General features: G+C 46.7%; 1 protein-coding gene across 2 annotated transcripts in view; it reads left to right on the top strand.

The window, feature by feature from the left end:
• Positions 1 to 5,838, top strand: part of RIGI (RNA sensor RIG-I) — a 484,815-nt gene extending 478,977 nt beyond the window's left edge. For both annotated transcript variants that reach the window (XM_069239695.1, XM_069239686.1), the window contains exon 19: positions 224 to 5,838. In XM_069239695.1, the coding sequence (XP_069095796.1) occupies positions 224 to 547 (324 nt within the window). In that variant the 3' untranslated portion in view covers positions 548 to 5,838. The remainder of the gene's footprint in view (positions 1 to 223) is intronic.
• Positions 5,839 to 23,326: the final 17,488 nt, after the last annotated feature.

Here is a 23,326-nt window from a genome sequence, read left to right as displayed (position 1 = left end):
CGTCTAACGCCAAAGTATAAATATGGAGTTAGTTTTGCGTCGAAATTGCGTCAAAAAAAACGACGCAATTCCGGCGCAAACGGAGTATAAATATGCCCCTGAATATTTTGTACGATTCCGCTGTTAACATGTTGTAGTCAAGTAATTACGCACTTTGGGTGTTGCTGTACATCAGGTTTGATGCCCATATCATAATCTGAGTATTTTTGTGTTTTTATTTCAGAACGCCCACCACGCCGTTATTGACAAGACTTTTGAGGAACGATACAGCACAAAGCCTCATACAAAACCGAGATCATTTCAAGGCTTCCAAAAGAGGAGCAAGCTCATGTGCATCAATGCTGACTGCCGCCACGACTGGGGGATCACTGCAAACTATCTCACTTTTCGGGATATCCCACTAATAAAGATCGAGAGTTTTGTGGTAGAGGATATTGAGACAGGCGAACAGAATATTTTCACCAAATGGGTTGGTGTCAATTTTCCGATGAAGGAATTTAACATGAATGAACTAGTCGAGCAAGCACATACTGCCGTGGTCAAATAGCTATTGATTACAGTAGAACCAGTAGCAGATGGGAGGCACACTATGAAGTCTGTCCTCATTGAATAGTATAAAAAAAGTTAAATTTCTTTATCCATCTCAGCATCATTAAAATATTGAATTTCAGTACATAATTTCCTACCTGCAAATTGTCACATGAAAATCCAGAGCATTGTTGAAATGAAAGTATTCTTTAGTTGCAAATACTTACCTCCCCTTCTTGATGTCCCATCGTTCCCCTTGTCTTTGCTTTAAATGCACACACAACAGACAGAACTGCTTTTATCATTTTTTGCAGGTTTCTTCATACATCAATTTCATTGCATAAAGGATATTCCTCTAAAATGTAAAATTCCACAGCCTTTTCAAACAAAGCATCCAAGTCTACAACCCTTTGTGTTTGGGCTTTCTAAAAAAGGCTGCCCTCATCAGCTTTGTATCTTAACTTGATTTCCTGAAAAAACTGTCATCAGCAATCGATCTAGTTATTTTTTCATACGAGTTGGATGGATTTTAAAATTATTCTGTTTTGTGTTTAATTATACATCTAGAAAAAACTTCAACGAAATTATATTTTTAATCTAGGTCTGTTTTTACAGTGTGTCAGGTGCACAGATCTCTTGCTTGGTGTCTGTTTTTTTAAAGCACCCAATGTATATAGATACTGCAATCTTGGCAGATGGGAGGGTTTTAGTCCTTCAAGTGTTCTAGGGGCATAGGTTTTATTTGTTGCAGTTAATGTTGTCCACTGAGAATAAGTTCCCAGATGTATTGTATGGTTTATGATTCAGCTCGATATCTTGAAGGAAGGGCTTATACCTTTGTAGGCTGCAAGAGTTTATTTCCAAAGATATGAATACTCGAAAATTTGGGAAATAATGTTAATGAAAATAATAATATTATAATAATAACAGCATGTTTTACATAGCTCTTCCCCACACAGTTTTGCCACCTGTAAACAGTGTAAATTGCCGGTATTACTAGTACTTAAATTGACAGGAGACAGCTGAAGTCAGAGTGATGAGCTTTTAACCATCCAAGCCATCTGGGCGATGGAAAAGTACATTCCATCAGAATTCTCCTCTGACATCCTGAATGTTTGCTAACAACGATCAGCAGGCATAGGTGTGGTCATAGTAGAGAGCACTTCTTTCTTGGCTACAACTAGATTCACAGGTATCCTCAGACACCCGTGTTAAATTGCCCCCCACTGTCCCACAGTGCCCACCATTCATTTTCTTTCTCTCTCCGCCCTCTCGTCCCATCCCCCCTCCCTCCTAGAGCCCAGAGGCATTCGAAAATAGTTGAGAAGTATTTATTACAATAACACTGTAGCCTTTCTGTTTCCTGCTCCAGTTGAATGCTGGTTGTTGGCACCATTAGCCAACAATACCCTTGATAGAATGACCTTCTAGGAGGCATTGGTGATGCAGATTAGGTGGATGCCCCTAGAAAAAATAGGGCCTACCACTGCTTCTGAGATTATCTCAGGAGAGAGCCATCCATAGAGAAAACAACAGCTGCAGTGTGCTGAATGTCAGAAGTACTTGAAAAATTTACAATATTAGGTGATTATTTTTGTGCTGTTTATTCACAGAACAGTTAAACTCACTCAGACATTTATGATATGAATCTACAAATAGTGCTATATGAAATCATAGCCACACATGCCTGTATTTTTTTTTAATGTTTTGCATTAAAAAGGTTTTACACGAAAATAAGCATCAAAATTAAAGTGAGGGAATGCAATACTTATGTGGGCAGAACAGCACAATAAAGCATATAAAATCACAGGACAATAACAAAACGTCTCTGTTTCGTATATACTACACCACAGTAGCACACAGACAAATCTCTAATAAAACAAAGCAAAAGCAGCCTAAAAACCACAAAGGACATATAAGGAGGGATTGACTTGTGTCAGCAACCGATCTGTTCTGAATCCGCAGGTTGGTCGCGTTGTTTGAAGGGAAACTGAGGTCGGCTATACATGAACCACAGGAAGAGAGAGATTCCTGCTCCAAAATAAATTCTAACATTACGGCATGCCTCTCCTGGTCTAACCCCTATGTGTCAGTTTTGCAGGAAGGGGGGCATTGGGATATTAATGAGGCCAGCGTAACCTGCGTAATTTCCACAATTTCACGAAATAAAGTCATTATGCCACGTAATGGAATTATCTGCCATTTGCAGCAAAGTTTTACCAGAAATGCGTGGAAATAAGACAAAGAAAACAGCGACCTGCTGTTGTTGTCACCGCTTGTGTTTGTAGCATTATTTGTTACTGCAGAATGCATCCCCGTGTTCACAAATCTATTCAAGGACACCTTTCTCTCTAAAGTATAGCACTAAATGACGGATTTGCATGTTGCGTAATTTCACGTAGTTATATGAAAACAAATTAAATTAATTTCTCTCATCCCCAATTTTAGTACGTATTCCTATTCCTACCTCCTAGCATTCTTTACAAAAATGCCAACCACGCACACGAAATACATAAAAATACCCGCCTTCATGCCCTACTCTTCCACCAACCTTAGGGCACCCCGCTTTCCTTCCCATCTAATTTATGTAAAATAAAATATCTGGTCTCCTACAACTATGCCTCGAAAATCCCACCTACTTTACACCTTATCTGCCCCTCTCCCCCTCCTGCGTTAAGTTTAGAATTTAAAAACCGGTGTCCTGACAACCCCTCACCTCTCTGTATGTTTTACACCACCTGCAGAAAGAAGGATAGAAGTCTGTGCTTCCTTCCTGTCTGTGTATCCCCGAGGGAGGGAACGCCATAGTACCCTACTTATTCCCTCAGGTGTGCGGAGACCCATGGAAGGTGGCTACTTTTATGTTTTTAACCATACAAAAATAAGACATACAATTTGCAGCTTTCCAAAATTCTGAAAAAACATTGATGGGTCTCAAGAAGTATAACAGATCGAGCAAATTAAGAAGTCCTAATAAACAGAGCCCGATTGTGAACCATACTTTGGTATAGTTATACCAAAATACACATAAGGCCAAGTTTTAGAAAATCTCTGATAAAACAAGCATTGGCAAAGTCAGTCTGTCTGGATATACTGTGCCAATGTATTAAGCACAGGCATTCACAAATGCTGTTTACATGCAGTGCCGCTTATCACATTAAAGACTGTCCTGTTGGCTTTGCCATTGCTAGATGACATAGCAATAAAGATTGCTTTCTCTACGGAATGCATATATGAGACGAACGCAACAAACAGTGTAATTGCTGAGTGTAGTTTTCAGATGTAAAATAGTCCCTAATGCGTTCTAATGGAAGAACAGCTAGGAATGAGCCAGTTGGCAGATAGCGCATATGGTGAAAGGGAGCTCTTCACCTGCGAAGAACAAAAGCCCACTAAACATACTTTCTAAAGAATTTGTAACAATATGTCTTGCAGACCTCTGGGCTGACAAACCACACCTGAAAATGAGATTATACTACATTTTGGAAAAAATGATTAAGGTCTGTTGGATTTTCAATGACGGGATATGTAACTTGTCACATCTAATATAGGCCTGCTCTACGTCAAAAAATATTTGTGGGCAACATCGACCTGGACCGTCACTAAGAGATTAAGCCCCAGTCAAAATTCTTATTCTCATTAGATAAAACAATAATATTATTATCTGCACGATAGTACATTAGGAATAATTGTTAAACAATGACACGACTTAAGATACACAAAATTAATTAAATAGTTAAAATGTATAAAATACATGATGGGATTGTTTTAAAAACATGTTGTACACAAGGATAGTAGTAGACATGCGCCATAGAAGTGAAGCCATTAATACATTCATTACAATTGTACTTCCTCTCACCCACTGCTTCATTTTGATCAAGTTCTTATTGCTTGTCTAGGAATGTTATAATGCCATTATTAAGGAAACATTGTAGTAATTAGGAAACATTGAAAGCTAAGAATGTTATTGGATATGGAAGTTTAAGAAACTGTTTTCATGTGTATTGAAAATGGTCATACAAATTGGAATCCTGCAAAATCGTTGTTTCCGTGTAATATTATTAGTGCTGTTTTTTTAATTATCCATTAGGAAAAGCTGAACTGTCATAAGGCTTATTACAGTGAAGCTCAAAGGAATAAGAAACACAAAAGTACTGAGGCCAACAATAAGTGGTAAAGATAGATATTTAAGGATAAGCATAAAAGAAGAACTGAGACACAGGTGGTCATTCTGACTCTGGCGGGCGGCGGGAACCGCCATTTGGCCGCTACGCGGTCAAAAGACCGCTGCCGGCATTCCAACCTTCCCGCTGGGCCGGCCGGCGCTACCCATGTTAGCGCCGGCCGGCCCAGTGGGAAGGAGGCCTGCAACACAGAAGCCGGCTCCGAATGGAGCCGGCGGTGTTGCGGGCGTGCGACAGGTGCAGTTGCAACCGTCGCGCTTTTCACTGTCTGCTAGGCAGACAGTGAAAAGCATCATGGGGCCCTGTTAGGGGGCCCCTGCACTGCCCATGCCAGTGGCATGGGCAGTGCAGGGGCCCCAAGACACCCGTTCCCGCCAGCCTCTTCCTGGCGGTGACAACCGCCAGAAACAGGCTGGCGGGAAGGGGGTCAGAATCCCCATGGCAGCGCTGCTTGCAGCGCTGCCCTGGCGGATTCGCCCAGCCGGGGGAAAACCGGCGGGAAACCGCCGGTCCCGGTTTTCTGACCGCGGCTTTACCGCCGCGGTCAGAATGGGCATGGAAGCACCACCAGCCTGTTGGCGGTGCTTCCGTCATTCGCGACCGCCAGGGTCAGAATGACCCCCACAGACTCTAAAGTGTGAAGTCAAATTGTCTGCTATTTTTTTCTATTATTTATATACCTATCTGTTTATTGTTCTTCTAGTTCACCAAAGACCGAGGGGCTCTGTATTTAGAGTTTGCAAAGCAGGAGGGTCCCCATAAAATGGCAGTGATTCTGCGATGCCAAAGTCGTGGTTTCCCATGGTGGTCCTATGTGGCGTGAGCTTCTTCCAGTGAGCAGCTAGTTAGAGACCACAGACTTACATCACATGGGCAACCATACTATTCAGCAGACCATGGTTGATTTTTATGACTAAGACCTGGATACAATGCAAACACACGAACTTTACCTGAAAGGACCTTTCGCATGGATACGATCAATACCTGAAAGGGCCTTTTACTTTGCTGATCCATTGACCTTTCTATAGCAAATATGGTGTTATTTTAATATAGTCTATTGTTTTTTTTTGTGCATGCACCTTTTCAGTCTTTGCTAATTACAATATTCCTAAATATTAAATAAAATGTCTAAGAATATTAAACTTAATTTCATGCTATTGTAGTGTAGTGTGGATCTGAGAATGTAAATAGTGGGCTATATATGATGGCTGCATGCGGTAGTGGGCATATAGTTCAGTCTGTGCCACAAGCATGTGTACTACTAACAGGGTTGCAGACTTTCTTGGAGACAGTTTTCAATGACAGACTCCACTAGCCTTGAACCCATTGGTAGAACATTGTCCTGTGATATGCTTCTGCCAGTTCTACCCTTAGATTGTGGATCTGTCCAATACTAACATGTGTCACTGAAGCTTCAACCAATGAATTGTGGGTGTTGCAAATTGCTGGAAAATTGTCTTTTGGTTGCCAGTATGTTGGCCTACAAAGCCAGTGAACTCCAGACTTTCTGCTTCAGAACTGTACATTATTTTTTGTTCACCAGTGTCACGTAGGCTCTCATTATTCTAATGAGACTACTGGATTTGGGCAGCAGAATCACTTGCATTGTGGGGGACTGAGTCTAACCCACAACATGTGACACCTGTCGGCTCAATCAGGGTTTTGCTCCAGCTAACTAGCAGTGCCTCATCTCTACCCAAGAGCAGGGATGATTGGGCAGCCGAGCACATGACCCAGTTGACTCCTCAAGGAAATCGTGGTCACTCAGATCGCATCCGTTTCTCTCATTTACATTAGTCCTACATATACAAGGACAATAAGAGGCAGTATATGTTTCAATAAGGTTTTAATGAAGCAACTGCATTTAGATAATAAAGCATGTACTGCAATAACCAGGACGATAAAGCATGAAAGGATTACAATTGTGACAAGGAGAGTCAAGCATAAAAATAACGCTACCATATTGTCACTAGAATCATTAAAATAATTCCTACCTAGGCTATGTTAGAGCACAGCATGTTAAGCTCTAGTTCTGTCCTTCTGGTCCCCCTGGGAAGACATCATCCCTCATACCTGAGCAAGAGGCCTGTAGTCTATATAAGCACCTGTAGCGAAGCGTTCAGCAATCAGCATACAGTCGTGGTCATCTGGCTGGAATCCCCCTCTAACTTGTATGGGACAGAGAAGTGTTTTTATATTAATACAGCTGATGTTCTGAGAAAATGTCCCTACGTAAGGATGTGTATGTTTCTATGAACACTAGAGACAAAGGCCCGTATTTATACTTTTTTTGCGCCGCATTTGCGTCGTTTTTTGACGCACAAACGGCACAAACTTGCAAAATACCATTGTATTTTGTAGGTTTGCGCCGTTTTGCGTCAAAAAGCGGCGCAAATGCGGCGCTAAAAAAAGTATAAATACGGGCCAAAGTTTTACCATGTTAACCGGCAACCTATCTTACTGTAGCCTTGAGAAAAGCACAGAGTGAAATAAATGCCTTGTTTAAGAATGCAGTGCTGACCAAAGCAAAGAACAGCTAGATAGAGAGAAATAAAACAAGACCGCAAATGTAGCTATTGTTAAAATAATAAACGACGCTGAATAAAATATATCTAAGTTAAAGTGTACAGCGGCAGGCCTAGTGTGCTAACATAACGTGCATAGAGCTATAACTAAAATGGCTACACAACACCAGCATAGGATCCTTCTGCACAAAATGAACTTGTTCTAGTCTCTGAGATATTATAGGTTACAAGATGAGTGCAGGTAATGGATGTTACATTCAGGATCACCCAGAAACTGGGGTATTCCAGCTTTGCTGTTATGATATCTTCTGTCTGTCAATGTAAGCAATAGCTGTGATCTAATTTGGTAACATAGGAGTATGTAGTTGGAGTGGATCAAGACAAAGTCTGCATCAATGTTATCCATTCAGTGATGGTTGGGTGTCAGAATATCGATACCGACAATTACACCTCACATAAATATCTTTGACAAAATATCTCTGACAAATATCTCTCTCCAATGGGTGTAGATTTTCTATTATTAAAACCAATGGGGCGATATGTTTGTAAATGCTACTTACAACACAATATTTTTGTAAGACAACATTTAGGCCACAAAATAGTGATATCATATGACAATGGTGGTACTGGAAGCTGTACGTGCTGAGGACAGAAATCTTCAGACTATCCAGTTGCATCCACCCTGCCTAACATGTTAATTTCGATTTTGAGGTAGCTATTTGTCTCATTGAGAATCTAATAGTGTAAAAGCATTATTGACATATTAAGATCAGCCCAATCCATGACAAGCAATTCTAAATTACAGGTCATGTCATTCTTTTCCTGGAATACGTCAGCTGCTATGCTTGAAAGGTCTGGAGGAGCTACACACTCATTGGATTAACATTGCTCGCTGGCCCTCAAGACCGACACTGAGGGGCAGCAATTGATGTCCACAATGCTAGAAGCAGTGATGTACATAGCATCTCTGTCACTGTATTAACTGTCAGTAGACAGATTGTTAAGGCATACAAATACATCACATTATTTCATGTCACCCCCTGAATCATCCATTAGTCTTTGGAATGTTTAAGCTCATCTTTGGGAGATATGGGCAGATTCCTGAACTTCTATTAAACCTGCAGGTAGAAGGAATTTGTGTCCCATTTTACTTAGTCATCATATGGATCTGCTCTACAGGTCCAACACTGAAAGGCAGGCGTTCTGAGCGGTGATACATGGGCCTTGTACGCATAATCCGAGGATAGTTTCAGAGCCCTTTTGGTGGTGTCAGGAACATCTGCTTTTTGCAACATGTCAGAGGTATATTGGTCCCACCTGTTTGAAATTCAGCACTGCTGATGAGTCACTTCTGGAGTTGCGCATTTCCATGTGTACAGACGTCATAGCATGTGATTGGTAAGGCAGATTCTGAGGTCCAGAGGTCTAATACAATGCCAAGACAGTGTATTGCCAGATTCACTCTCAACTATTTTCATTTTGTCTAAAAAAAATTGCAGTTGAACCTTAAGGTGCATGTTTTTAATGAAGGCTCTACACTGGCAGTAAAGCTATCTTCACTTTTGATGGCATTGCATCATTCTCATGCATTACATCTGCAATGTAGCCTTATCTGAAAAAGCGATAAAGTGCTGTATTCTGAACAAAGCAGGAAATGGTCTTGGGGGTCAGAGCTGTGAGTTATACTACATCCAGTGACGATATGGCACTTGGTGCTCCCCTACATTCCAACTCATCTAAATCTAAAAAGCTTTGCCCCAGGTAGGGCTGTTGTATTAACATTTTTGTTGTGGCCTTTATGGACATGAATGGACGCTCTTTTTCCTCCCTCGGTCCTAAGCTGTGAAATGCGCTCTGAGAAGCTCTAAAAAATTGTAGCACATTGTTTGCCTTTCCTAAAGGCGTGAAGGTTTGGCTTTTCTGAATCTCCCTCTTTTGCCACCCTACTTGACTTGTGCCATGCACCGGTAAACCCTTCGGGTAGCTGTGTGCATTACAAAAAATGGACATAAAAGATTTAGAAGGCAAGTGGAAGCTGCTGATATGGTGTTTGGGCACCAAAACTAGACACATAATTAACAATTTCTCTGAAGACAAAGCTGACAAAGGTTAGCCTCCTTCTCTACTTCAGGCCCTAGCCCTATAATTTCTATAAAGAGAAACATGAAGATGCATCATCATTTCACAAGAAATGTGTATGGAAGTTGTGAAAAATATAAGAGAGCCAAATAATGGTATATGCCAGTTAAAAAGCAGACATTCAAGCGCACTTGTGGTGATGTCCTTCCTTTGACATGATAGCCAGGAGACTAGGCCATGGCACTTGATTAATTTCAAAGGAAGCATACCCTGTCACATGCAGATGTAGCTCAGACCTCAGTCTGCTCTTATTGTCCTTTTAGTTAGGCTAGCACCAATCACTGTGGGGGGAGCTGCCCCAGAACTGTTTTAGCATGACCACAGGGGCGGGGTTGCCCATTTTCATAGCCACGCATCTGGGCCGGCAGAGGGAGCTTTGACCAGGGAAAGAAATGTTTTGCCATATTGGATTTGGAGAGAGAAGGGGACTGAGAGATAATTTACTGTAAAACACATAGGAAGTACTGCAATAGTAGGTAGGGTCTCGTCTGGAAACTTTTACCTCATTGGTTAGGGAGTGGCCAAGAGTTGCCCTCATCCACAGGTTGCCACTGGGCATAAATGTGGCATTCCCAGGACCCTCTTCAGGACACTTTTGGCCCAGAAGGAATCCCCTGCTGCCTGACTTGATCCATTCTGCTGGCTTCTGCTGAAGTAAGTCATGACCAAGTGCTGTCACCAAGGTCCTGGACCCATGGCTGGGGTCAGAGTGTACTCCTCCCTTCCTAAACCTAAAATTATTTTGTCAACTTTTTGCCCTGAGAACCAGTGTGGGACCAGGACCTACCTACCAAGTGGATCTGCTGCGGGTACATCACAGTTGAAATTGTTCTTGCTGTAGCTCCCGCTACATTCTTCTCTACAGCTGTAAATCCATTTCAGCACAACCACCATCAACCGCCATCTGAGAATGTGGAACCCTCTTCAGCCACAGCCTGCATCCTTGCCCCACTAAGAAAATCCAACTTCCAGAAATGTTTCTAAGTCCAAACATAGAAGGCTTCACCGGAGCGAGTCACTGACTGCATCCGATTGGTGTTGAAGACTGTTAGGGCATGAAACCTGAACTTTTGCCACTCAGATCTTTTCCCACCATTGTAGACAGCTTCACCAAGATCCCATCCAAAGGCTTCCCATCATTGACAAGTCCATCCTCTGGAAATAGCCTGCTGCCTTGGTCTGCTGGAGACTTTATGCTTCTCTGAAATTTTTGAAGTACGAAGGTAACTTTTGAACCCGGAATGAACCCAATCACTGTCTCCAACCTGCGCTCCATCAGAGCTGGTCTTAACTTTCACCTTATTAGCAGTCAAGAACAATCAGATGACCATGGTTGGCGCCTAATGCTTTTTGGCACTAACTTTATTTCAAACTTGAAAAATTAATTTTTCTGCTTCTGAACTTAGGTTTATTTAGTGACTTCCGTGGTTCACCCTGAAAAGGATTGTCATTGTTATTCTGAGTTGGGTTCTCACCCTTCTTAACTAATACTCCAATATCTTACAAGTATGCTCTTCTTATTTATGAAACTTCTTTTCTGAAACACAACAGAGTGCGTTTAGATTTATCCAAGTTGAGGGATGCAAGCCCCACACTAAAACAAGACAAGTGCCAGGTTGGTGTTAGTTCCATGGATAATCAGGACATTTATTTCAAACGATAGGTTCAAGTAAAAAATGAGTCAGTTGGATGCTGCAAAAAAGACTCCCCATCCTACTAAGAAGAAGGAACTTAAATCCTTCTTGTAATTGGTAGAATACATGACTAAATATGTCAAAATATTTTCGCAAATTAATTATAATCTTCGTGAGTTATTGCAAAATGGCAATAAATTCACCTGGGACGACAGATGTCAGGAATTGATGTAAATATTTCTATCCTTTCAGCCCCTTCTCTGGTGTATTGGGATTCCAGCAGAAAAACTATACTTACAACAGATGTTAGGACCAGGGGTGACTCTATACCAAATGGTATAGCAGAAAAAGATTATTGTGGTATTTGCTTCTCGTTCATGGTCCAAAACTGACTGTAACTATACAATAGTGGAAGAAGAGGGCTAATCATGTTTCTAGGCCACAAAATATTTATAATTTTTCCTTACAGGGGCTACAATTCATTATACAAAACGGACCATAAACCCTTTACATACATGTTCACAACTAAAGGAGCGGAAAAAAGCACTCCACACTTTGCCAAATGGGTCTGAGGTTAGAGGGTTTTTGTTACAAAGTGGAATGTATTCCTGGCAAAGGCAACTTAGCAGCTGATTTTATTTTAAGAGCCCATTAGATGTAAAGGGGTAATTTCGAGGCAAATGAATATTCTGTGTTGAATATTTAAATTTCTGCCAATTCCAAAGATGTGTTAAAGGAAAGGGCAAAACCTATGGGGTCATCAGTCAGCTTAAGACACATTGTCAAAGTTGCCTTCTAACTGTAGCACACTTAGGGGGTCATTCTGACCCCGGCGGGCGGCGGTTGCCGCCCACCTGGCGGGAACCGCCATTTGGCCGCACCGCGGTCAAAAGACCGCTGGTGCCATTACAACCTTCCCGCTGGGCCGGCGGGCGCTAACATTGTTAGCGCCCGCCGGCACAGCGGGAAGGGGGCCTGCAACACTGAAGCCGGCTCCGAATGGAGCCGGCGGTGTTGCAGGTGTGCGACGGGTGCAGTTGCACCCGTCGCGCTTTTCACTGTCTGCTAGGCAGACAGTGAAAAGCAGGCTGGGGCCCTGTTAGGGGGCCCCTGCACTGCCCATGCCAGTGGCATGGGCAGTGCAGGGGCCCCCAGGGGCCCCAGGACACCCGTTCCCGCCAGCCTCTTCCTGGCAGTGAAAACCACCAGAAACAGGCTGGCGGGAAGGGGGTCAGAATCCCCAAGGCAGCGCTGCTTGCAGCACTGCCCTGGAGGATTCTCCCAGCCGGGGGAAATCTGGCAGGAAACCGCCGGACCCGGCTGGGCGACCGCGGTTGTACCTCCGCTGTCGGAATGACGAATGAAGCACCGCCAGCCTGTTGGCGGTGCTTCCGTCATTCGCGACCCTGGTGGTCTATGACCGCCAGGGTCGGAATGAGGGCCTTAGTCCCATATTTATACTTTTTTAGCGCCGCATTTGCGATGCTTTTTGACACAAAAATGGCATACACTTACAAAATACAATTGTATTTTGCAAGTTTGCACTGCTTTTGCATCAAAAAATGACGCAAATGCGGTGCTAAAAAAAGTATAAATATGGGCCTTAGGGCTAGAATTATGCTGGCCTTGCGCCATTCCAATGCCACATTAGAGTTATGTTTTTTACGCCAATGTGGCGTTGGAAGGGGAAAAACACCTCACCATATTTACAACCCCCTGCTCCAGGCACTAGGGGGGGCGTAAAAATGGTGCAAATGAATCTATGAGATTCCTTTGCACCATTTTAAGAGCAGGTGTTAAAAAGAGGCTCCCATTGTTTTCAATGGGCCTCTGGGTGCTTTGCAGGATTAGAGTCATACATTTTGACGCTAATCCTGCAAAGCACCGGAGTAGGGTCAAATATTTTCACCGCTAGTCACCCTAACTACCACTTTGGTGCGCCGTATTTTAAATACATCACTACCATGGTGGCATTATAGGGGGGTAAAGGGACCCCCTAAATCTGCCCATAAGTGAAAAACTAAAAGACGACTGGGAGACCAAGAATGAATTGAAATTAATGGATGCCATAGTCCTGAGGCACAAAAAAAGGCATACCTCCTGTTGAGCTGCAAAACAAAAATATGATCCTTGCCCATAAAGATCATTTGGGCAGAGGCCTTACCAAGTCCAGATTCAGATGTAATTATTGGTCTCCCAAGATGGATTAGTTAGTAGAACAAAAAGTAAAAGAATGTACCAGTTGTGCTTGTAGTGATAAGACAAAATAAAACTGTAAACCTCTTTTAGCTTGAGTGCCAGCTCCCAAGAAACCATGAGACAAACTAGCATTAGACATTATTGGCCCCATTGATAAGAAAGGTATTTTCAAGCAGTTCATGTTTGTATTAATAGACTACCATTCACATTGGATTGTGTTCAAGATTGTAAACCATACTACACATGGGTTAATTGATTTCTTAAGAGATGCATTTTCCATTGAAAGAATTCTTTCTAGTTTATTCACAAATACTGGGATGCAGTTCACTTCAAATGCCATGACAGAGTGTTTACACAAATGACCTAGTGAACATCAGAAGATGGCCTGTTTTGCCCGCGGACCAGATGTCTGGTAGGGAAGGCTAACAGGAGGATAAAGAAATGTATCCAACTAGCTTGCATAAACGGACACCCTATAGAGAAAATCACTTGAGACATATTATGGGTAGCTTACTACACAGCTCCCAACCTGATCACAAGTATATCCTTCATTTGTGTCCCTTAAGGGCAGGAAACCCTGCACAACATTTGGCCCAAGTTGGGTGGGAATGAGAGTAATGTGAGCTTTGACAAGGAAGGTTGCAAATACTAAGGTCCTCATTATGACATTGGCGGTAAATCCCACATACCGCCATGCTGACTGCCGCCAACATACCGCGGCAGTGGCGGATAACCGCCAACCATATTATGACACACACATACCAATCTGTCACTATACAGCCACACACACAAGTCGGCCAGCTCATAGGTCAGTGATGAACTGGCGGTAGCAAAACCCACACCATTACGCTAACAGAACAACACCCACAAAATTATGACCCACGAATCACCGCGTCGGACATTCAATGGCGCTAAACCATTGGCAGTACATACCGCTGCGCTTAAAATACACACACACAAACAAAACAACAAAACATTGGTCAATTAAAACTACACGCACCTGACACACATACACACACCACACCCACACCACTATAAAACACACACCCACATTACCCACAACCCTTTACGAATACAAACAATTGCCACCAGAGACAGCAAGACCACTTACACAACCAGAGCCACATACCACCATCACCTATACACCACCCACACACCTCACAACACACACCCCAACACATCACCCTACACACCATCACCCACACCACTCACACCACACTCATGGCACCACAACGATACCCCAGGTTCGCTGAGGAGGCGCTAAGGGTCATGGTGGAGGAAATCATCCGGGAAGAGCTACAGCTATTTGAATCACAGGTGCAGTAGATATCCATTGCTAGGAAGATGAAGCTATGGCAGAGAATCGTGGACAGGGTCAACGCCATGGGACAGCACCCCAGAACAAGTGATGACATCAGGAAGAGGTGCAACGACCTACGGGGGAAGGTACGTTCCAAAGCAGCAAGACACCAACTCGCTGTACAGAGGACTGGCGGTGGACCCCCACCTCCTCCACCACAACGAACAACATGGGAGGAGCAAGTCTTGGCAATCATGCATCCAGAGGGCCTGCCAGGAGTAGGAGGAGGACATGACTCTGGAAAGTCGATTCCCTATTACTATCACCTCCCTCCCTGCATGCCATCACATACCCCACCCTCACCCTCACTCCCATCACTCCACCACCTCCCACACACCGCACCATCACAACCCACTCATCCCAATGCCAAGCCCTGCATGCAACACCAATGCATGGACACGCATCGCAGACCTGCAGGGACAACCAACACCATTGCATGCACACTAGATAGAATCACCTATCCCACCAAATAACAACCCACACAAGACAAAGGACAATAACAACCATAGAGGGCAACACACCCATGCACAATATGTCACACGCCAAAACAATAACACTGCATTTACATCCCCATAGGTAACCCAGCCAATGTCACTGGCGAAGGGGTGCCAGCAACATCCAGTCCCCCCACAGAAGAGGCCCACAGTGATGACAGCAGCTCTTTTCACCTGGATCTGAATGACCAACCTGGCCCATCAGGGACCTCCGGACAGTCGGTTACCCTGGCACACTCTCACACCACCACAGAGCCTCCACCCTCAGGAAACACCACCACTGCACCCACTCAGCGGGCCCATACCTCTGTCACCAGGACATGCCAATCAGCAGTGTGTCCACCACTACAGGAACCCCAGACCACCCCACAAATACAGGACAATCAGGGACCTGGGGTCAGTGGCATTGGGCACACGGTTCAGGGGACAGAGGCACAGGACAACAGGGAAGCTGGGAGAACTGCTGTGCGACAGACGGAGGACAGGCTCAGGGAACCTACCCTCCAGGAGGCATTCACCACGATCCTGGGAGCATACCAACATTCCCAGGATACGCTGGGATAGATCCTGGACCATTTGCAGGAGATCATGCGGCTGCAGGAGAGACAGTACTGGGGGATCAAGGAGGACTTGAAGGCCATCAACACCACCCTGGTCTCCATTGCAGGGGTGCTGGCAGACATGGCCAACAGTATGAGGTAGGCAGTGGCACACCACCGGGCCCCTGGCACTAGCCAAACCACTGAACCACAGCTAGTGGACAGGAGGCCCCGCCACAGGACCAATAGGCCACCAGTACCCCTCACCCCGCAGAAGGAGAACCACCCTGCAAAGGCCCTGCGATCCAGGCAGAAGCCAGAGACTATTGCCAAGACCCCCGCCAGGAAATAAGACTCTCCTGATTGTCACCCTTGGATCCTACCCTGTCACCCTGTCCACCTTGAACTGCCATTGCTCCCCTTCCTATGCCCCCTTGGACAATGCAACTGTGATACAAGTAGACTGGACTTCAACCTGGACTTTCCTCCATCATCACCCCAGCCCATTGCACTACCCCCTCTTCTTCAGAGCACTGCAATAAACACACTTTGATAAAATACAATTATTGTGTATGTCAAATGTTTTCAAAATGTATTCGTTTAACCAGGTTCAAACATTGCAATTCAACTGTACAGTAATGTTTACATAGGAAAGACCTGTAGGTGGCTGCACTAAACACACCAGGAACAATAGTGGGGCACCAACATCTGCAAAAAGAGATGCCAAAGGGTACAGTGAGTGGGCATAGAAGTAGGAATACACAGCCTGCCAGTGACAATGTCACACATCAAACTGTAAATTATATGTGTAATAACACTGTCTTACCTGTGCCTCATGGGGAATATTGATGAATAATTGCACTTCTGTTGTCCTCATCCTCATCCTCTGCCTCATCTTCACTGTGCACGGGATCAACTGCGGCCACACGGCCATCTCCAGCCTTATCCTCCTGCAGAAAAGGCACCTGGCATCGCAATGCAAGGTTGTGCAACATACAGCATGCTGCGATGATCTGGCAGACCTTCTTGGGTGAGTAGCACAAGGACCCACCTGTTAGATGGAGACAACAAAACCTGGCTTCAGGAGGCCGAAGGTCATTTCTATATTCCTTCTTGTTCGCCCATGTGCCTCATTGTAATGTTTCTCTGCCCTTGTCCTGGCATTCCTCAAAGGGGTCAGTAGCCATGAGAGGTTGGGGTAACCAGAGTCACCTGCAAATATCACAGGACAACTGTTAGCCAGACGTTCACCCTTAGGGCCCACACCATACCCATACACCAACATACACTGGGAAGGAACCCATTTTGTTGGAGATGTCCAAATAGTGCATTTGTGTACTGTGACGCAGATAGGATCCATGGCCTGCACCCCCCCCCCCGAAATGGCGTCCGCCTATCCTGTATGGAGGGGCAGGTGGAAATGAGGTAATTCTGCTGACGTTGTGCGCCGTGCGGGATGCGGTCGAGAACCGCCGTGCAACTCCTCATTGGTTATCATTGGGCCCTATGGGGTACAGTGGCCAATGGTGATGTACGCCGGCGGTGACGGTACACACTGCTGCGGACGTGACTGCCATTTTCTATCTGTTCACTCACTTGCTACCTGACCTTCAACAGGAGAGGACCTACACTGCAAGTGCTGCTGTGACCTGTGTCTGGAACCGACCATGGCTCTTGTTACTGGGGAAATGGCCACTGCCTTCGCCTCGGCGGAGCTGGAGCGACTGGTGGATGGAGTCCTACCCCAGTACCGACCAGCAGGTGAATACACTGTGAGTACGATGCATGGGGCGTGAATGCATGGAGTGCTGTGTGTGAAGGCCTCATGTGGGGGGGTTGGTGGATGAGCCCTGGGCAGCGTGCAGCATGTATGCTGGGCCATGTCTGTGCTAATGGGGATTGGAAGGGGCACGGTGGACCATGAGTGTAACAAGCAGGACAGTCGGACTAATACCTTGCCCTGTGACTATTTCCCTGCAGGTCAGCGCCCATCAAAAGAAGGGTATATGGCATGCCATCGCCAAGGACGTGTGGACCCTGGGGTCTACATCAGGCGGAGCACCCACTGTCGGAAACAGTGGGAGGACCTGAGATGCTGGGCACGGAAGACAGCGGAGGCCCAGCTGGGGATGGCCTCCCAATGAGGAAAGGGTGCCCGTCAAACCCTGACCCCCCTGATGGCCCGCATACTGGCAGTGGCCTATCCGGAGCTAGATGGGCACTTGGGGGCATCACAGCAGCCACAAGGGGGTGAGTACAGTGCCCTAATTTACAACTTACGCCTGGTGGGGTGGTATCCGGGTGGGGTGTGTGGGCCCTGTGGGTGCCCTAGGCCAGGCCTGGCATTGCAGAGTAGTTCCTACGTCAGGCAGGATTCTGATGTGAAAGTCCTCCAACCAAGCTAGTAGGCATCCACTACTGGGCAGGGGTCTGAGGGTCTTAGGTATGATGCAATTTGTGCTAGGTGTCCCTATCCATGGACTGGTGATTAGCATTGTGACTGGTAGTGCATTGCCTAATGCGTAGGGCTGTTCCCTGTGTGTGATTGTCTTGTGTACGCCAACGGTGGTGTTGTTGCCGCCATTGACCAAGTGTATCCATTGTCTCTCCCCCCCTTTTTGTCACGCTGTCCTTATGTGCATAGGCATCATCTGGCGGAGGAGCAGAGGCACCGGCGACGGAGGGAGCTGCATCCCACAGGACCCAGGAGGCCGAATCCACCGACGGTGAGGGCACCAGTGGGACGGAGGGCGAGGGGAGCACCATGGCGGAGACAGGAGGGGACAGTTTGGACATGGTTACCTCCTCCGATGGAAGCTCGCTGGTTGTGGGGGACACCTCTGTGCCTACCCCAGCTACAGGTACACCCGCCTCCCCCGTACCAGCACCGGCCTTGCAGCAGCCCCTCAGCGAGTTTTCCGTGCCCGCTCACCCAGGAGGGTGGGCATCTCCTTCGCCCCAGGCACCTCAGGCCCTGATCCATTTAGCCTGCTGCCCTGAGTGAGGAGGCTATTGACCTGCTGCGATCCATCTCTGTTGGGCAGTCAACCATTGTGAATGCCATCCAGGGGGCTGGCAGCCCAAATGCAACAGTCCAATGCATTTCTGGAAGGCACTCACACTGGCTTGGCGGTCCAACAGAGATCAATCCAGGCTCCGGCCTCCTCGCTGATGACAGCCATTGTCCCTGTTTTCACCCACCCCCCTCCAACTTCCTCTTCCCAATCACATTCCCCTCAACCCCAACCTATCCCAAGCACACAGTCAGACGAGCAGGCACCCAGGACAACACACAAGAGTGGACATGGCAAACACAAGCACCACAGTTCATCCCACAGCCACTCACACAAACACCATCCAGAATCAGACATACCAACATCCACTGCCTTCACTGTGTCCCCCTCCTCCTCGTCCTCCACTTCTCTCCCAGTTGCGTCTCCACTCACATCTGCATGCACTACATCCTCATCCATTACCACCATCACCAGCACACCTATCAGTACTCACCCCTCACTGGCAGTCACCACCCCCACATCCATGCACACGTCCCCTGTGTCCTCCCCCACTGTGTCTGTGCCCCCTCCTCCCAATGTACACAAACGCAAGCCCTCAGGCACCCAACAACCATCCACATCACAACAGCATCCAGCCCATGCACCTGCACCCAAACGCAGCAGACTGACACCTCCTACCACCACTCCCTCTTCCTCCACTCCTAAACCATCTCCCTCTTCCCGCCCCAATGTCCCTAAGAAGCTTTTCCTCACCACCATTGACCTCTTCCCGTCTCTCACATCAGGCCAGGGTGGTCAAAACCCAGACAAGCACCTCAGCCACCCAGTCCATGGGCACAGTGGTGTCCCCAGCAACTCCAGGTGGGAAAGGATCCCGGCCACCAGCCAGCCAGATAGAAAGGGTGCCTGCCCCAAGTGCTTAAAGGAAGGGCAAGGAGTCAGCCCTAGGTGCAGGAAGTAAGGGCAAGGAGCCAGCTGCTGGAAGGAAGGGCAAGGAGCCTGCAACAGCAGGCAGTAGAGACAAGGGGCCTGGTGCTGGGATTCCCCCCACCACTGCCAGCACCGCCACCAGCAGCAGCAGCCCCAGTGGACATCCCTCTGAGGCTACAGGGGATGAGCTGGACCCTCCCCCCACCACTGCCAGCATCACCACCAGCACTGCCAGCAGCAGCCCCAGGTGGCAGCCGTCTGAGGCTGCAGGGGATTGGCTGGAGCCTCCCTCCACGACTGTCAGCACCGCCACCAGGAGCAGCTGCCCCAGTGGGCAGCCGTCCGAGGCTGCAGGAGATGGGCAGGAGCCTCCCACCACCACTGCCAGCACCACGTGCAGCAGCAGCAGCCCCAGTGGGCAGCGGTCTGAGGCTGCAGGGGATGGGCTGGAGCCTCCCCCACCACTGCCAGCACCGCCACCAGCAGCCCCAGTGGGCAGCTGTCCGAGGCTGCAGGGAATGTCCTGGAGCCTCCCCCCACCACTGCCAGCTCTACCAGCAGCACCACCACTGCTGCCACTGAGCAGGCGTCACCGCCGGCGGACAGTGTGTAGTCTTGCGTCCATGGGCTGTTGTGCGGCCTGGCCCCAGCAAGTCCTGTGGGTCTGACTCCCAGGTGAGAGACTGTGACCTTGCACTCCCCAAGATCTGCATCACAGGGCACAATGCCCCTCCAGAACCAGTGGGGAAGCCATCCACTCACCCCATCCTCCCCAGGATGAAGCTCACTGGACACAATGCCCCTTCCAGAACCAGTGGAGAAAACATCCACCCACCCCATCCTCCCCAGGATGAAGCTCACTGGGCATGTTGCTCCCTCCAGAGCCTGTGGGCAAGTCACCCACTTGAGAGACTGTGACCTTGCACTCCCCAGGACAAGTCAGTGGGCAAGTCACCCACTTGAGAGACTGTGGCCTTGCACTCCCCAGGACCAAGCACAGGGCATGTTGCCCCCTCCAGAGCAAGTGGGCAAGTCACCCACTTGAGAGACTGTGTCCTTGCACTGCCCAGGACCGACCACAGGGCATGTTGCACCCTCCAGGACCAGTGGCGTTGTACCATCTTCCGACTGAGGTGCCCCCTCATTGCCCGTCCCCCTGAGGTGCCTGGCTATTTTCAACCTGATGCCCCTGCAGTGTTCTCTCTGTGTTGTTTCAGGAGTGAGGTCGACTCTTGGACTTTGTGATGTGGCCCTGTGGCCCACAAACTTTGAGGACTGGGCAGTGTCCCTTGATTTCTGAATATGTATATACTTTTTTATTTGGATGCACGTATTACTACTATATTTATCTTATTACACTCTTTTTACTCTATTGTAGTTGTCGTTGCAGTATTCCTGAGGGGTACGGGTGAATATGTTATGTTACTGCATCTGCTTGTGTGTATGGTGTTGGGGTGGGGGTGATGCATGTTGTGTGTGTGTGTCACTCTCTTTTTCCTCCCCCTTCCCCTGTGTGCTAGGTGGCAGTACTTACCATGGTCGTCTTCGCCAGCGTTGGTGTTCGTAGTGGAGCAGCACGTAGAAGAGCATGGGAACACATGCAACTCAGGCTCCATGGCGGAGTGACTCTTCCTTGAGTCTCCAGAGGTGAGTCGTTTCCTTTTTGTGCAGTGTTTCCGCCAGGCTTTTGATGTAGTTGGTACCGCCCCGGAAAATGTGGATTGGTGTCTCATAATACAGTGGGCGGAACATTGTCTTCCACCTGGCTATAGGTGGTTACCGCCGTGGTGCCTGTTGATTTCGCCCTGGCGGTCGGTGTGTTAAAGTGTCTGTCTGTCTGAGCGGTTTCCGCTGTAGTCATAATTTCAAAGTTATTACCGCCGGCCCGTTGGCGGTATTACTGCCACTTTATCACCGACAGCCAGGGTTGTAATGAGGGCCTAAATCTCAAACCATCAAAGCAAATAGAAAAATTGGTATGATTCTAAACGGGGTGAAATGTCAACGTTGGGCCATGGGCGTCATTTAGGGGTCACTCCTGTGACCTCTGGCTTTCCTTTTGCTACCCCTGGCACTGCTTTTGCGACCACTGACCTCAGAGGTAGCAAATTCAGTGCCAGGAACACAGTGGCAGCTCGTCCTAATGGACGTCAGCTGGGGCTCCTCTCTCTGTTCTCTGTTAACTTTTTATCACACTAATAGTGAATAATAACATATTATTCACTCTTAGTATAATAACAATGGAGTACAATTAACTGGAATATGCCTTTCCATGGCAGCTGAGGTAAGTAAAACATGCTTTTAAATGCATGTAGTGTCAGGAGCGGCTTGTGGCAAGAAGAAGGGGCAGGGCACCGCGCGGGGAAGGGGGAAAATAAAATTATAAATATATTTTTTTTTTTAAACACTTACCTTAACACTGCGCACCGCTCCTCTCCTCCGTCTCGGTCGCTGCAGGCACATGCTCCCAGCCTACCCTGCAGCCAATTCTTATTCACTGCTCAAAGCAGCATCAGGATTGGCAGGAAGCGCCCACCCAGGCAGACTGGAAGCCTGTGCAGGTTCTCTCCAGCCCCGCAACTGTGTTGATGGGCTGGAGAGAGCCTACTGCGCATGTGTGTTTGGCCGGCCCTAGATGGCCGGCCAAGCACACATGCGCTCACTGCTCGTCACCCCCATGGCCCTGACCCTTTAAAAGAAAACGATAATAAACAAAGTTTATTATCGTTTTCTTTTAAAGGTTTTGCAGCTGCCGCTGCTAGCAGGAAGGCAACGCTCCTCCACCCTAATGGAAGATCCGCCCCTGTGTAGTGTGCAAGCTTGTCTGTGAGAGTGTGTTTGTGTGAGAGAGTGTATGCAAGTGTGAATTTGTGTGGATCTATAAGCATGAATGAAAAATTTTCTAGCTTACGCGTTAAGAATTTTCAATTCTATTAAGGACACGGAGGCGAGGATTAAGCTTTCTCTTTCTTTACTGAGAAATTCACAGCAGCCAATTAAAACACATTTAAACAAAAAACAACATTTCCCAAAGTGCTCTAGTGTATAAGTCACATGCACCAATCAACCATAGTGACCTTAGTCCATAAAGTCCTTAACCTCGAACGTCATATCCTCTTTCTTTGCTTCAACCGAAAACAGTAAATTCCTTTCTCACGACCTCAAAGTCTTTAGATGATACCAACTCTCATCTAGGAAGGAAGAAACCAATGAAGGAGACCAGACTGAACATCAAGTCGGTTTTCCAAGAACGTAGACATCTGGATGGAAAGAACTTCAGGAATTCTTCTGATCCGTTCCTAAGAAATAATAATAAAAAACCAGCCGGTAATATTTTCAAACTAATGGTAAAAACCATTTTAAAATCTTTCACATCTTAATACACTCTATAAACGTGGGAGGGTAACAATGAATTAAGATTTTCAAGAGTAATAAAATTATTAATATTCATAAAAGGGTGGGATAATCCTCGCCTCCGTGTCCTTAATAGAATTGAAAATTCTTAACGCGTAAGCTAGAAAATTTTTCATTCTATATCAGGACCGGAGGCTCGGATTATGCTAGTTCAAAGCTGACCCATAACCACAGAGGCCACATCCAAAACGAGTTTAAAATAAAACTTACGAAAAGTGCTTCCAGACGACCAGTCTGCAGATTTCATAATATCCGTTAAACTGGAACCTAACGTAAAAGGCTTAGATGCCATTGCTCCTCTTACTGAATGAGCTCCAAAATGGCTAGTATCAATACCTGCTTCATTCATAAGCCATATTAACCATC

The sequence above is a fragment of the Pleurodeles waltl genome, chromosome 1_2 (assembly GCF_031143425.1).
Source record: "Pleurodeles waltl isolate 20211129_DDA chromosome 1_2, aPleWal1.hap1.20221129, whole genome shotgun sequence".
Classification (NCBI taxonomy): Eukaryota; Metazoa; Chordata; class Amphibia; order Caudata; family Salamandridae; genus Pleurodeles; species Pleurodeles waltl.
Note: the sequence above shows the minus strand (reverse complement) of the source record. Positions and strands in the feature narration are given on the sequence as shown.